The sequence below is a fragment of the Neltuma alba genome, unplaced genomic scaffold (genome assembly GCF_004799145.2).
Source record: "Neltuma alba isolate B1F8T4 unplaced genomic scaffold, ASM479914v2 tig00003890_pilon, whole genome shotgun sequence".
NCBI classification, from domain to species: Eukaryota; Viridiplantae; Streptophyta; class Magnoliopsida; order Fabales; family Fabaceae; genus Neltuma; species Neltuma alba.
The window spans coordinates 42,483-59,404 of NW_021633469.1; the positions used below are offsets into that span (position 1 = coordinate 42,483).

Genomic DNA, 16,922 nt, shown 5'->3' on the forward strand with positions numbered 1-16,922 from the left:
ATCTCTCTGTCATCTCACAAAATAGCTTAAGCCATTCATTTAGACTCACCTCGGGCTCATACATACGTTCCTAAACCACTTTCTAGCCATACAATGTGTAACTCAATTATATACTTAATAGATATTCTTTCGGGGATGTGGAGACTGCATATTGATTGAGTTGTTGCTTTTATTTGCAACTTAAAAAAAATTTGTAGTGATATTATTCTGGACTATCACATATTGAGGGAGGGAGAGGGAGGGAGGGAGGGGGAGAGGGAGGGAGGGGAAGGAGATCCAATTTCTTCATATACCCACACTAACAAAGACAGGGGAAGTTAATATAGTGATTTAATTATAAGAGAAGGCATTGATGCCATGACGGATATTGAATGGCCCACTCTCTGGGACTTAGAATTTTGACTATTTTTCCCTGCTGTCATGTTTGTTTACTACTCCCTCCGGTCCTATTTATAAGCTTCAAATTGGAGGAGCGGTGTGGTCTATTTTATAAGCTTCAATTTGGTGTTTTGTTCGCCGATTAGCTAAACTGCAAGCGGACGGGTCACAAGTAATATAAAAAGTATCGTTCTCTCAGAGACTAAGGCTAGATGAGTTAAAAATCATGATTTTGTTCTTGATTAGGTTAAGTGAGACAAATGTTGTAAAAGAGTTTGTGAAATGAAATTAGGAAAGCAATGATTTACGGCAGTATAAAATCAACTTGACTTTGAAACAATTAAGAGACTAGGGTTATTCTTCACTAAAATACTTCATAAAACTAGATTAATCACTTCTCAAGTAGTGCTTAACAATAAGTTCAGTTAGTCGGGGTTTGCAGAATTGATTAAGCTTTCTCAAGTCAAAACCAAATGTTTGTAATCACAATAAAACATAGTAATCTCTTGCATTTGTTCGAAAAGGTTCAACTTTGAAAACCAAAACCCATTTAGTCTATGTTAGGTTAACAGATACATCTCTGTTCTATCAACAAACTGTCTATTTACTCCGTTAAATTTCTGGACTAGCACGTTTTTACCAAAGTTCACAGATTAACTTAACTTTCTCAAGTTAAATTAATCAAACAATCAATCCAAATGATAACCAGACATAAGAAAGCATTAAGCTTAAGGTAAAAACAACTGAACATTATCATTAATATTCAAGAGATAGTAAAATCAAGTCTCAATCCATACAATAGATTAAAATAACCCTAGAAAAACTGATTTAGCTATACATGTTGAGTAAAAAACTACAACTATAAGAATAGCCAGTAGTCATTGCAGAAACAAGAAGGGAAGAAGAAGGAAACCCAAAAAAATCGAGTAACAAGCTTCGAATCTCTTCTAGCTTCGAGCCCAAAGATTCCAAGCCTCCAAAGTTCCAAACCCTAGCAGAGCAAGCCTTCAAAATTGCCCCAAAGTCAAAGTGTCTCCAGAAAAACCGAGTCTCTCTCTTTATATGTCATAACTTTTAATTTACATCATAAAATGCACAGTTACGAGGGGTTAGGCGCTGCGGCGGATGTGGTCATCCACCGTGGTAGATTATATAGAATGGCTTTCTGCGAACGGCTTTGGCCCCGCGACGCATGTGATCATAGGCCGCGGCGGATATCACCGAACAAGGACTCCTTCAGGACAGCTTGGGCGCCGCGGCGAATATGGTCAGGGGCCATGGCACCTCACACAGAAGTACACTCCTTCCTCTCTGTTAGAGCTGCCATGGCGTTTGTTCCCATGTGCCGTGGCGAATGGTCTCTTTTCAGCTCTCCGCTTCTGGTCTCTATTCCTTACTCGCTTCAGGCTTTTTTCCTACAAAATTGACTTCCAAACCAAATAAAAGAGTGCTAAAACAAGTTGAATAAGTAGGAACTTTGAGAGGTTATCATGTTTGTCTTCACATTTAATGCACTTTTTCTTATTTTATCCTTAATTATTCATTCTCTCTTGTCATAATCTCTCTTATCACATTTTTCTATATATTTTTTCCTCTTTTTTCTCATATTTGAAAACAAAAATATATTTCTAAAGTATTTATTGTTTTTAACTAATTTTCTAGATGGAGACTTGACCGGTTCAAGCTTAAAGCTAACTCCCAAGTCATGGATTCAAATATTTTGACTCGTCTTAATTATCTTTCCTATAAAAGATGTTATTTTTTAATTTTTACTATCTGATTAAAAAACTCATCCTCCATATGCGGCCACGCTCATATATATATAGTGTGTGTGTGTGTATAAATTCTATATAAAAATGTATAATCTAGAAAAGCTTTCTAATCCTGTTTAAGAAATGTCGGCTCGATACGTTAATTTTGTATATATTATAAGCATTTAATTTATATATACGTAATTTATAATAGGTATGATAGTATTAGAGTTGACGTCTATTTTGTATTTTCTTGAAAAAAGAGATATCGTTTCCGGCAACGTGAGGAGTTGTCAAGTCATCCGTTCCACAGTGGCAAGAAGCTTTTATTAAGAGGCAAGTTCAATTCCTCTTTGGGAGGCATGGGACCAGCTGCGCTGAACTTCCGCGACATTATATTATCACTTTTATAAGGCAGCATTAATAGTTTTATTTCATGAAAACAAAGAATTTACGTTTAATAAATTAGTTTAGGAGATAAGGTAATATATAAATTTTTTAGAGATTTATTCCTCTAGAAGTCATGGAATAAGAAATTAGATTAAGTCAAAGCCTCAAACTCTCAAAATCTCAAAGTTAGTAAAGTAGGGAAGAGGTTATCTTCTCTCAGGACCCGTAGAAATTTTGACTATTTCAACCTCTTCGCTTTTTCTTCGTAAAATAAATTTAATCATTCCATCGAGGGGGGGAAAAAAATCAGCTGCTTTGAAATCGGCCAAAAAACAAATCGATTGCTTTGAAATTCGTAAATTACATAGTGGTTGCTGCGAAATCTCCAAAGCAATGGTATTCATCCTTCATTTTGATTTAATTTTTTAGTATCCGGATTAAATTTTATTTCTTTCTAAACTGTAATATTTTTGTATAAAACTAAAATATATATTAAAATACAATCTTTATTTTAGAATATTTCTGTATAGAAAACTAAAATAAACGTTTTTATATCATTACTTAGCCACATCCATGTTTGAAGCTAGCATAGTAGATGTAAGGGATCTTTGGATAAAAACCAAACTACGGTTTTAAAAATTTACAGAGTTCAAGATGAAAATATGAGAAGTTTTATCTCAACTTGCTTGAAAGTATTTTAAAATGCTTTTAAAAAGAACTGTTAGGACCAAACACACATAATCAAAGATGGAAGTCTTTCTTTGACTAAACACAGAGAAGACTTGTGCACCTAAAAGATTTATGTTCCCAGCTTTTGAAAAAGAGAAGCAGCTTCAGACTTCAGGAACCCAAACTATCTTCTTATTTTTTGTTATTTTCTTGCCACTTCGATAGCACTTTGTGAGATGGCTAACTCAAATTACCATTTCTTTGGCGATCAGTGCGTTCCCATGACATTGTTTGTAGTTTTGTTGTTAATAGGTCGGATTGGAGCTGGTGATGAAGCAGGTTCACTAATCCTGGAAGGGAAGAAATTGATAGTTGGTGTTCCTAAGAGATGTGACTTAACAAATATTTTCGTGGATTTAAAACTGGATTCTACAAATAAGAGTCAGGTGGAGAAGGCTCAGGGCTATTCCATTGAGATTTTCAACGCTGCCATAGCCTCCCTTCAGAATATTTCCGTCGAGTATATGGCCTTCCCAGACGAAGATGGAAGTTGCGTTGAGGATTACGACGCACTCCTCGACCAGCTCTCTAAACGAAAGGTTAGAGACTATTCAGCCTTGTATAAATCTTTATTTTAATGTTGATTTGACCAAGATCTCTTCTGAAGTTTAATGAAATGAAAATGGAGAAGGAAAAAGGTAGACCCTAGTCCTGCCGATTTGGATTGAATTTACAGAGGTTTTAAACAGCAGTAAGTTCATGCACAAGGTTTGCGGAGACAACGTGTCCATGTTGTTCAGATTTTACTAATCATTCTATTTGGTGCCATAACAAGAGCTTGATACGCAGTGATGATAGCTTGAATATCTGACCTTTTCCTTTTGTAATAATCAGTACGGTGCTGTGGTGGGAGATGTGACAATTATGGCAAATCGTTCCAACTATGTGGATTTTACCTTGCCGTATACCCAATCTGATGTGAAAATGCTTGTGAAGCTTCGACATGATCCACGCTTGAATATGTGGATCTTTATTCGACCTTTTAGTTGGGATCTGTGGCTGTCCATCGCCATCGTCTGTGTTTTCGTCGGAGGTATCATACTATTCATGGAAAGGAATGTTAAGGAAGATTCAGGACTTGAAAATTCGCCATTTAAGAAGCAACTAAGTGGGGTTTCTATTCTATGGTTTCCTGTAGTACAAGCAGTTCTTCCTGAAAGTGAGTTTTCGTTTCATCGCCATCATATTTAACATAATTTGTTCCTAAAAAATTTGTTTACTCCATATTTTTACTGTATTGTTTTGGATTTAAATTTCTATATGCAGAAGAATCATTGGCCAAGAACTGCTCTAGGTTTGTGCTTGTGTTGTGGTTGATATTAGCATTTGTGCTAATGCAAAGCTACACAGCATGCTTGTCATCAATCTTGACAGTACATCAGCTGCAACCTCGTTACCTAAGTGAGTATGATGTTATTAATGACCCCAACATTAACATTGGATATTATGGGGGCTCTGCCGTCAAAGGCTTGTTGCTGGAGAGATTAAAAGTTCACAAGTCAAGGGTGAAGAAATATTCCACCATGGAACAATATAAGGAGTTCTTAGATAAAGGAAGCCGTAAAGGTGGTGTTGATGCTATTTTTTATGAAGTTCCCTACATCAAAGTGTTCCTCAAAGAATACGGTTCTAATTATGCCATGATTGAAACTAGGCACCGCACTGATGGATTTGGTTTCGTGAGTTTCCATCTCTTATTCATTAGATTTTGTTTTTGTTATCAAGAGTGTTGTAACATATCTATCGATTTTTTCAGGCATTCCCCAAAGGCTCCACATTAACTTCACACTTTTCCAGAGCCATATTGAATGTGCGCGAGAGTCCAGAAATGGATGACATTGAGCATAAATATTTTGGAAGCAGTAACAACGATGAAGGCCAAAGCCCATCTAATTCATCGTTAGATGATGCAAGTTCAAGCAGCCTCACTACTTATAGCTTTGCAGGTTTGTTCATGTTAATTGGAGTTTTTTCACTGTCAGCTTTGATAGTCTCTGAAAGTCGTATTTGGCAAAAACCTATTATAGCAGCAAAAATGTATATCCAAAGATTCTTGAGTCGGAGGTTCACAAGAACCAATCCATTAGAGGAAGGTTCTACGACAAGAAGAAATAATGTTGATAGAGAAGAAAATATATCAGAAGACAGAGCAGATGACCAAGGAAAACTGTCTATAGCATCTCTTACATGTGGGGATACCCAAACATTGCCTGTGTAACTGTAAAGTATACAGTGATGGTAGATTATCTCAGCAGTTAAGATTTTACAGTGAAGTAGTCAATTAAGTGGGAATGTTCAAATTATGTTTTTGGAGCTTATTGTGCCTATGAAATCCATATGTATAATTTTCTCTCGGAGTAATATAATTTTGGGTTCCTCAAATTTTAAATCATAAATTTTGATCCATCAAGTTTCTTTTCATTTAACTATTGATCTCTATAATTCAATAAAAACTTGGTCTATTTTGTCTTTTAAAGGATGAAAATGTATGATTTGGAACTTGATAGGCCAAAACTAAAATGAGAGCAAACTTTAAGGGTAAAAATTTTATTAACCCTTTTTCCCCCTTTTTTGGAGTTTTTCTCAAGGCTTGAGTTTGAGTTATTTCCCTTACTTTTTTTTATATTAGAAGTAATATACATACGGTGGATAAAAAATTCTAAGTTTGGGGGCAATATTATATATACTTAATTCTTATTATTTTTTTATGTTAACATTTTTTGATGGTGAAACATTCAGGTTGGAAGATTGAAAATATATTTTATAAAATTAAAAAATAAAATAAAATAATTGAGTAGAAGTTTTTCGCGGAAAATTTTATTGATAAGAAGGGGTTTAAATCAGAATATGTTAGCACTCTATATATTCAAAATTTGTAGAGCCTCGGTACTCTTTTTGTATGAAAATTAATTGGGTAATTCTCATCAATAAAATTTTTAATTAAAAACTCTTTCCAGTTCTTCCAAGATAAATTCTTATACAAAATTAAAGGAGTAAATATGCATTTTCATCCATGTCATACGCCTATGTATGCGTGTGACAGACTTTTTAGAAAATATAACCGTTAACTGCACCCTTTGACGGGTATTGAATGACCCGCTCTCTGTGACTTGTATAATTTTGACTATTTTCTTCTGCTTTCACATCTACGAAATTATTCTAAAATTCGACATGATTAAATTAAATTATTTGGATCGAAATCTCTCAAAGTAGAATATTAATGCATTTCAATATTTTATTTTTAAGTAGAACTTTTTATTGCTTTATAACATGTACATTTTAATATTATATAATAGGCAAGTTGCTCTTTGGAAAGCTTGGGACCAGCTGCAGCACTTCCTTGAAATTATTAATTTTTGACGGACTTTGGTGACCTTGACGAATCAAGGGCCCTGACTAACAACCATTATTCATAACTCAAAAGGGAAGCTTTATTTCATGGAAACAAAGGCGGATTCATGTTTAATAAGGGCCTTTGTGTAATTTAAAGATACAAGAGAAATCATACACCACTCTTGCCTTAAGTGTCTTACAGATAATTAAATTAATGATTTTTTTTAAAATTTTATCCCCATTAAATATAACAAAAAATAGGTGACAAAATATACGATCACCTGTAAGCCGCGTGTATGACTTTGATATATCTTCCTATCTAGTATTCCTAAAGTAAAAGTCAAATCTGAAAGTTTCTTTACTATTTAATATGCAGAACTAATTGGCTACTAACAATTGCTCTAGGATATCAACAACAACCAAAAAGCTCTAGGTTCGTATTGCTTAATTATGTGAATGATACTAGCTTTTGTGCTAATGCAAATTTACAAAGCATCCTTGTCATCCGGCGTATTTGATAATATACGAGTTGCAACTAATTACCCTAGTGAGAATGACATTACAAGAGATTCTAACATCAATATATTTTGGAAGTAGCGATGAAGATGAAGTCCTAGAACAAAATAAGGGGTCTGGGTCTAAGAATACGAGTACTCGTCTCACCGCGATGCATAATTTTGGAGGTCTGTTCATTATTTGGAGAAAACCGATGATGTTGGCAAAAACTCGCAGCAAAACATTGGTGGTTCGATATTCTGAGAAAGCAAGTCAATTAAGGGAGGGTACGTTAACTCATCAATGAAGAAAGATAAAACAAACAACCAACAAACAGATGAAGTGCATGACGTGGAAGATGTACGCTAGATCTCTCTATCTCACCAAAATAGCTTAACCCATTTATTTAGACTCATATGAAGCTTATATGTTTCTAAGTTAAACCACTTTCTAATCATTCAGTATGTAACTTCATTGTCTATTCTAATATATTCTTTCGGGTTTGTGGAGATGCGTAATGATTGAGTCGCTGCTTTTATTTACAACTTCAATCAAAAGAGTATATTGTTGATGTTATATATTCTGGACCCTATCGAATGTGGAGACAGAGAAGGAGATCCAGTTTCCTCAAATAAACACACTCTCTCAAATTCGAATATTAATAAATTTCAATATTTTAGATTTAACCATAAATTTTAATTTTATTGTATTATAATACTTACATTTTAATATTGTATAATTTTATATCCATTTAATTTAAAATATTGAAATTTTATTAAAATTTGTACCTTAGATCTTTGTTTTTCAAAAGTAAATTTTACTTTTGAAAAAACAAAGATCTAAGGTACAAATTTACTCGGAAGATTTCGCCCAGGTTTAAAGCTAAGTCTAAAGTCATGGATTCAAATGTTTTGACTCTTTTTAATTCTCTTCCCTATAGGCTATATATAGACCAAGGAACAAAAAACCGGACCGGAGACTAAATCGGTCGAGACAGTGGGTCAAGGGTCACTAGTCGGACCGGGATCGAACCGGGATTGGACCGGTCATATTAAAATAATATAATTTAATTCATAACATTAAAATAGAATAAAATTCATAAATAATAATTAGTTGAAAAAAGATAAAAAATTACAAAAGTAGTTTAAATATTTCATTGTACCAAGCAAACATTAATAAACTACATATCTTCATCGCTATGGAAAATCAAAATCATCATTAAAGTCATTGGCAATGGCATGGACCAAGACATCAACAGTTGGACAAGGAACACTAGGAGTGACAACATCATCATGCAAAGGTGGAGGATCAGCAATATCCATATCTTCATCACCTATGTAAGACAATAAGCAATATTAATGATTATGCAAATAATTATATTCATCTAAGAATAGAGTGTTAATTATATATATAAATCTTCGTTATCCCTCTCAAGAGTTGTTGAATTTGCAATGCTTTCATTGTTAATGACACTTTCAAGTGTAGCCACATCTCTATCATCAAACTCTGGAGTGGGATCTTCTTCAGCCACCCAAAAGTCCACCATGTCAATATTTTCATAGTCAATTGGATCATAACTTTTCTTCTTCTTCAATGTACTCCTTTAATGACAAGTAAAACTTCAGTTAAACATAAATCAATTAAAATAAAAGACTAAAAGTATTCATTATTTTCAAGATTACTTATGCTTCAACCGCAGATTGTAGTTTGTGAACACCAAATCATTCAACCTCTTATGTTCCAATCTGTTTCTTCTTTTTGTATGAATTCTTTCAAACAAACTCCAATTCCTCTCACAACCAGAAGAAGCAGAAGTTTGACTAAGAATACGCATTGCAACACGCTGCAATTCTGGAACTGAACAACCATAATATGTCCACTATTCATCTACATAATAAAATACATTTCGTATACAATAGTATAAGAATTAGTAAATAACTATGAATATACTATAAAGTATTAACACTTACAAGGGTCTAATTTTTGTGCAGCTTTCTGACATGAGGGTCTACTAAAAGATTCCTTGCCTTCACGATAAGTAGTTGCTTGTTTCATTACCAGAAAACCATCAACATCTTCATCTGAGTAAGACTCCACATCAATCAACGCCATCATTAACTTTGACTTACTAGGACAGTCTGGATCATATATGATTGTAGAATTCAACAAATATGATGTTGCATGAAGATTAGTCTTCAAATGCCTGTCCCATCGAGCTTGAATGATGCTTGTGTAGGGCTTATACAACTCCTTGTTCCTTTTAAACATCTCTTTAATCGCCACTTTTGCCCTTCGCATGCCTTCATAAACATAAGGCAATGAAGGCTTCTCATCTGAATCCACAATTCTCAACAACTTTATGAGAGGCGACACAATCTTCACAACTTGATAACAATCATTCCAAAACCGATTATCTAATATGAGGGCACTAAAAATTTTTCCTGCCTCAGTCCTGGATAATTTGTGATCCACAAAATGCTTATCAACAACTAGAGCTTGCAAGTCATTTTTGTGCATATATATACTATGCAACGTAATAAATGTAGTAGCAAATCTTGTGGCACCAGGACGTACAATTTCTTTCCAACTCGATCTTTTCCTCAACCATGATAGGAAAACCATATGGTTGTATGCAAAAATTGTTATCTTTGAGGCTTTTGAAGCAAGGTCTGACACATGAGGCATGCTGGAAAAGTCTTTCAATACAAGATTCAAACAATGAGCAGCACAAGGCGACAATAAATATTTTATACTTTCCTTAATCAGCCTACCACATGCTACATAATTGGCTGCATTGTCAGTCACTACATGGACAATGTTCTTAGGACCAACCCACTCAATGACTTCACAGAATAGAGTAAATAGAGTTTTGGCATCTTTGACTAAATCTGATGCATCAACAGACTTCACAAACACCATACCATGTGTAGAATACACCAAAAGTTTATCAAAGTCCGTTATCTAATGTCAGTCCATCCATCAGCCATGAGTGTGCAACCATTGTTTTTCCATTTAGCTCGATGGCTCTCAATGAGTAACTGACATTCTTTTCTCCAATCACTCAATAAATTAGTTTTGAAATCATAAGCACTAGGAGCTTTAAACCCAGGCCCAATTGAAGCAATACCATCCACAGCTTTTTGAAATAAAGGGCAATTAAATGCCTTGAATGGAATACAGTTTACAATGGCCCATTCAGCAATCAACATTTTCACATTGTGTTTTGCTTCTTTGGTTGCTAATGCACTTTTAATGCCTGGTTGGAAATCAGAAGCTGTCCTAGGAGCAAAGTAATTGTCCAAACTCCCAGGAGCTCTCCTCTTCGTCCCACTACTCATAGTAATTGGAGAATCAACATGGGTTTCTTCTAGGTCCTCTTCTATGTTTCAACAGCCTTTTTCTTTGAACATTCTTTCAAAGACTCTATCATTCTATGACGCACATCATGTGAAACTTTTTTGCATGAAGCTATTTGACCAGTAACACCAGCAAGATGTTGTTTCATTCTGTTTATCCCACCTCCTCTATAATTATTACCACAAAAAAGATATGTATATGTAGTTTGTGTCCCCTCTTTTTTGTAGGCAACATGTGCCCATGCAGGATCAGATTTACCACGCAATGAAGAAGTCGGGGTGGGAGAAGAGGTTTCAGTATTAGGAGTGGAAGATTGAGTGACATTTTCATTTCCAGAACTTTGATTGTTTGGAATATCCATAACTGCTATTAAATAACAAATCAAAAATTAATAAAAATGATCAAACACAAACAATAGAGCCACAAGCTTCAGCCTTTCAGGAACCACTTCAAAACACAAATTTGGAATATGCAATGAAAGGCAGAACTAGAATTAGGAACACAAGTACACAACATCAATATTCAGTGAAAGGCAGAACCAGAATATCAGCCAACACAACATCAATATTCGGTGAAAGGCACAACCAGAATTAGGAACATTCAGTGAAAGGTAGAACTAGAATTGTCAAATACAAACTACTGGTCGTCTGGTCCACAACCACAACATCAATATCAGCCAACATGCCAAAATATTTCCAATCATCATAAAGAATCATATTAATCCATAGAATGGTAGAAGCAAAACTACTGGTCGGTCCACAACATTAAGATCAGCCAACATGCCAAAATACTTCTAACATTGTTTATTTGTTCTAATTTCACTTCTGTTCAGCATAGCAATTAGTGAATAAAATCAATTAATGAATAGTTAAGTACCGGTATTCAATAAATTAGCGGCAAATCAGCGGCGCAGAGCAACCTGTGACCACCAAACTCAACGAGCAGAGGCGCAGAGCAACACCCACCAGCACCGCTTCTCCACTCTCCACGGCAAATCAGCGGCGCAGGGACACCGGTCGACCACTCAATGAGCAAAAAATGCCGAATACGGACATCGATTGACCACCAAACTCAACGAGCAGAGCAAAACCCACCGGCACTGCTTCTCCACTCTCCAGGACAAATTAGCGACGCAGGGACACCAGTCGACCACTGAACCAAACTCAACGAAGAAGGAAATGCCGAATACGGACACCAGACCACCGCGCCTCCACCTCCACCACAAGTCGACGGCGCTGTCTCCACTCTCCACGGCACCGCTGTCTCCACTCTCCACGGCAAGTCGACGGCGCTGCAAGGGAGAACGGCCGGACGCTCAAACTCAGTTACTTAGCGAAATGAAGGACGATGGGAATGGGGGAAGGGATCTGCGATGTGCGATCTGCTCATCTGCCAAGCCAGGACGAAGGAGGGAATGGGGGAACCGGGCATTCGACCGATCGGTCGAGTGTAGGATCGAACGACAGCGTCCCAAAATTTTTTTTTTAATATGATATGACGTTCGTTTTGGGCAGTTTGAGGAGAAAAATATATAACTGGTCAACCCCCCAAACCGGGCGGTTGACCGGTTTATTACTAGTTCACTTGGTGACCAGTTTTCTTGTTAAACCAGACCGGACTTTGGACCGGTTTTCCGGTTGAACCGGCCGGTCCGGTCCGGTTTTTTTTTTCATTGATATAGACATATAGTAAAAGATGTCAATTTTTTTTAAATAATTTTTACTACACAATTAAAACTCAAACTAATCAGTCATCATGCATGCGCGTGCATTAATTAGATGAAACAAGCCATTATATTAGATTAAGCTCTTCATGTTAAAAGTACTCCTTCTAGTCTTCATTATAAACTTCAAGTAACTAATTTACAGATAACTTTGACAAAAAAAAAACTAATTTACGGATAAAAATAATTAGTTTAAAACAGTAAACGGGTTAGAAATAGATTTTTGTTTTCAAATATATTCTTATAATAAATGAGAAAAAGAATAAAAAAAACATGTGGGAAAATGCGATAAAAGAGAAATAAGTAAGGATAATACTGAAAAAATATATTAAATGTTAAGACAAAACAAATTAAAACTCATAAAATAAACCACATGTCTTTTCAAATTTAAAACTTATAAATAAATACAGGGAAAGTAATTAACTAAACGGGGGCTAGAAATAGAATCATTTGGTGGCGTCTTTGTCCTTTGGTCAAAATAGGAATTCAGTCCTTTCCAACGATCGGTGTATGTTGAACTGGTCAAAGGTCGTTCGGTAGGATTCAGATTCGAGGATCTGTTCAAAGATCCCCCCATCCACGTACTACTGCATCATATTCTTGGTTTGAGAGTCCAAGAGAGCCCCCCCGCTTCACTCAGGACAAATTCACTCGAAGACTACAACGAAGTTGCTGAGAAATCTCCTAAAATGAATGGTCTAGATGAATTTGCAAACATGCAACTCCACGTCTAGTTTAGACTATTCCGATTAAAATTAAATTAATTAAATTAAATTATGTGCATTTATTTTTGAAATACTGCCTTTTAATTATTATTTTTAAAATAGAAATAAATTCAAAACTTAAGGATTTTATTTTGCCAACGAAAACTTAATAAGAATTTTAAATAATATAAATTCGTTGTCAAAAAAATATAAATTCAATTTACTATTCAAATTAACTTTTTATTTACAAAATAATTATTTCATGCCGTATTTTAAAACGATGGCGAAAACTATTCAAAGAGGAAATATCTGGTCTTTCTGAAAATTTCCCAGTTACATCCTTCCGTGTATGCTAGCGAAACGAGACAGGTGGACTGGAACATTCGAGGCTTGAATCAATCAAAGCAAGCTTAGGCTTTCTTTCAGACCAAGTCTCTCTAGTGAATAATCACCGACATACCGTTAAGTTCATACGCACATTCATTAGGGACAAAAGCATATAAATAAAACGAAGGTGGCACCCATTAAGAACTCAGAACTGACTAGCACTAGCTTCTTCATTTTTCTTCAGTATCCTGCCGCACATATACAGCACTTTTATGAGATGGCGAACCCAATTACAATCGCTATGGCTTCCTCATGATGATTTCTTGTGTTGTGTTGCTAATAGCTCCGACTGGTGCTGGAGATGATGATGGAGGGAAGAAGTTGATAATTGGACTTCCTTATTATAAATCAGGTTTCGCCCAGTTTGTGGATGTACAAATCGATCCTACTAATAACAATAATCAGGTCGTCCAGGCTAGCGGCTATTCTATTGCCGTCTTCAATGCTACAATAGCCTACCTTACGCGTTTACATCACGGTATTTCTTTCGAGTTTAGAGCTTTCGTAAACAACAATGGAAGCAGTGCTGGGTATTATGACGCACTTGTCTCCCAAATTTCTGCAGAAAAGGTGAGATGTTATTCAAACTTGCAGAATGTCAATGTTCTTCACTATTTGCTGGTGTTCTCAATTTATATCCTTCATTCTATTTAGTGTCATAACCATGAATGCACACACAGACATTAACGGCTATCTTTTTTCCAATGAATAGTATGACGCTGTGGTGGGAGACGTGACGATTTTGGAAAATCGGTTTAACCATGCAGATTTCACGTTGCCATATACACAATCTAATGTGAAGATGCTTGTGAAAATCCGGCATGATCCACGGTTGAACATGTGGATTTTTGTACGACCGTTTAATTGGAGTCTTTGGTTGTCTATTGCTATCTTCTCTGTTTTTATAGGAGGTATCATAATATTCATGGAACGTAATGTCAGAAGAGATTCGACACTTGAAAATTCATCATGCAGGAAAAAATTCAGTGGGGTTTCTATCCTGTGGCTTCCTGTTGTGCAAGCAGTTTTTCCCGAAAGTGAGTATTAAACCTTGTTCTCTCTCTCTCTCTATATATATATATATATGCGCATATATAGGTTTGTGTCCTCGATGTTATTCGTTTAATTACTATTTAGTCTTCAAAATTTTCATTTGTTTACTATTTGCAGGAGAATCACTGGCCAAAAATTGCTCTAGGTTTGTGCTGGTGATGTGGTTGATATTGGTATTTGTGCTCATGCAAAGCTACACAGCATGCTTATCATCTATCTTAACGGTACATCAATTACAACCTCGATACCTTAGTGAGAATGATGTTGCAGAAGATTCCAACATTAATGTTGGATACCACAGTGGCTCATTTGTGAGGGACTTATTGGTTGATAACTTGATGATCAATAGTTCAAGGTGAAGAACTACTCCTCCATTAAAGACTATAAGGAAGCCTTAGACAAAGGAAGCCATAATGGTGGTGTCGATGCCATTTTTGATGAAGCTCCCTACTTTAAGGCCTTCCTCAAACAGTATGGCTCCAATTATGCCGTGGTTTCAACTAAGCACCATGCTGCTGGATTTGGTTTTGTGAGTTTCCATCTCCATTTTCTTGCTTCTCTTGTTGTCTCATTTATATTTAAGGTTACTGTCTCTGACATGTCTCTGTTGAATCATTTGAATGATTTTTCAGGCATTTCGTAAGGGCTCCAACTTAACCTCGCACTTTTCGAAAGCCATATTAAATATTAGGGAGAGTAATGAAATGGACGGCATTGAGGAGAGATATTTTGGAAGCAGCGATGACGATGGAAACAAAGATCAATCAAATTCATCATCAAATGCGAGTCCCAGTCTTACTGCTTATAGTTTTGCAGGTTTGTTTATGGTAATTGGAACATTTTCATTGTTGGCTTTAGCAGTCTCTGAAAATCATATATGGCGAAAACCTGTTATGCTCGCAAAGACTTATAGCCAACAATTTTTGAGTCCGAATTCAACAAGAATTAATCCATTAGAGGAAACTTCTACCAGAAATGTTGACAACGAATGTTCTGCAGACACAAAAAATATTGGATCTGCAGAAAATGAAGCAGATAATAAAACATTGCCTGTGTAAGTGTGTTTGTATAGAGTGATGGCAGGCCATTTTTGCGGTGCCCGTTCGTTAGTTAGGTTTGTAGTATTCATGTTTGTTGTTAAGAGTTAACAAGGCCTATCATACCATGTGTAGATTCTTTTTTTCTCTCCTTTTCTTGTGACTAATTTGCATTACTTTATTGTGGAGAAAAATATTACATCTGTACACAGCAAAGTATATAATGGATTTAATAATAGAAAAGAACATATCTACTCTTCTGATTCTAAATGTAAGTTACACTATAAAATGGGTCCTAAAGAGTTAAAAAAGAGTTTAGACTGTTTCTGCAAACTTGAAAATTAACCGTATCTACTCATGACACAAATCGATCAGCAGCACATAAAGAGAGTCAATGAATTATTACTTTGCTCAAGATAAAGTGCGGAGCGAGTTTTTGAAATTAGATGGAATCTCCCATTTGTGCTAACTAGCTGCCATCAAGTGAAAACCTATATCAATATGAGAAAACCTAAAATCATTATTGTTAAGGAAAATTGAAAATCTTGAACAGATCAGTTGAACATATTTTTATTATTTTGCTTTTCTTTTACTGATAATAAACTAATTTTCAAAGGGACGCAAACGTTTTCCCTTCACTTTCCCTGTATTATTTTCCAACCAAATATGCCTTGGCCTTTACGTCTTCAATCTGGTAACTTCAGCTCAGGCCAAGATAAAAAAAGTCTCGTTACTGCCACAACAAGTTAATGTTCGCCGCAAAAAGTCAAGCTTAATTTTGTCTTTTGTCCGCGGAAACAGATGACCACGTTAACAAGACAAGCTATAAATATCACTTGCGTCATTTGTTGTTATATTTATCATGCTATGTACTAAATCCCCACAAAAGTCTCATAAATTAAAGCCATAAAGGGCCCTCCGAGGAAATTGTATGCCAACATCACCATCGATCGAAATTTCAAGGAAATTAACCACCCATCTCAAACTTCCTCTCTTTTCATACTCCCCTCCAGAAAAAAAAAAAATAAAAAAATCTGCAGCTGAATGATACCAAGTGAAGATATGAGTAATCCGGGTGAATGGACCAAGTGACTTGATTTAATTCCTGAACCATGTTCTGTATTTATAGGCTAAAAGTGACAAAGTGTTAACAATACTACAGCTATGATTAAGTTCCAGGGCAAATCGTTATGAGGTCCCGAGAAATAACTGCAATTACTAAAATGTCTCAATGATAAGTAAGCATTATAGATATTGTTATCATTTCTTATACTAAAATTTATCATTTAATTTATTTATTGTAAGTATGCTGATTTTTCCTAACGTGAGACCATACATAACTATAACTGACTTGTGGCGTATCCTAACAGGGCATTTCAAGCCCACAACTGGTTTCTATTTAGTTTGTTGTTTCTGTATTGGGCTTCGGCCCGTCTAAACCAAAACCAAAAAGGGGAAAAAAGGAAAAAGAGAGCATAGTTTGATTACCGAACTATATAAGCCTCATCTTATATGGCGTTTTGTTAATTTGTTTTGGACTAAGCAAAATGTGACTGTTCATAAAGGTTGTATAAACAATCCAGAA

The 16,922-nt window shown here is 35.5% G+C and overlaps 4 protein-coding genes across 4 annotated transcripts; 3 read left to right on the forward strand and 1 right to left on the reverse strand.

The window, feature by feature from the left end:
* The first annotated feature begins 4,208 nt into the window (after positions 1–4,208).
* LOC114742795 (glutamate receptor 2.9-like) lies at positions 4,209–5,466 on the forward strand. The gene is made up of 3 exons (XM_028931010.1): positions 4,209–4,407; positions 4,515–4,927; positions 5,005–5,466. The coding sequence occupies exons 1-3, from the start codon at positions 4,209–4,211 to the stop codon at positions 5,464–5,466; spliced, it is 1,074 nt and encodes a 357-aa protein (XP_028786843.1).
* Positions 5,467–8,478: 3,012 nt separating this feature from the next.
* Positions 8,479–9,995, reverse strand: LOC114742796 (uncharacterized). The gene is made up of 3 exons (XM_028931011.1): positions 9,135–9,995; positions 8,759–8,955; positions 8,479–8,677 (listed from the first exon to the last, which is right to left on the reverse strand). The coding sequence occupies exons 1-3, from the start codon at positions 9,993–9,995 to the stop codon at positions 8,479–8,481; spliced, it is 1,257 nt and encodes a 418-aa protein (XP_028786844.1).
* Positions 9,996–13,489: 3,494 nt separating this feature from the next.
* Positions 13,490–14,659, forward strand: LOC114742797 (glutamate receptor 2.9-like). The gene is made up of 4 exons (XM_028931012.1): positions 13,490–13,817; positions 13,960–14,123; positions 14,223–14,284; positions 14,418–14,659. The coding sequence occupies exons 1-4, from the start codon at positions 13,500–13,502 to the stop codon at positions 14,657–14,659; spliced, it is 786 nt and encodes a 261-aa protein (XP_028786845.1). The 5' UTR covers positions 13,490–13,499.
* A 1-nt stretch (position 14,660) lies between these two features.
* On the forward strand, positions 14,661–15,403 carry LOC114742799 (uncharacterized). Its single transcript, XM_028931013.1, has 2 exons — positions 14,661–14,829; positions 14,933–15,403. Exon 2 carries the CDS (start codon positions 15,005–15,007, stop codon positions 15,356–15,358), a length of 354 nt encoding a protein of 117 aa, XP_028786846.1. The 5' UTR covers positions 14,661–14,829; positions 14,933–15,004; the 3' UTR covers positions 15,359–15,403.
* The last annotated feature ends 1,519 nt before the right edge of the window (positions 15,404–16,922 follow it).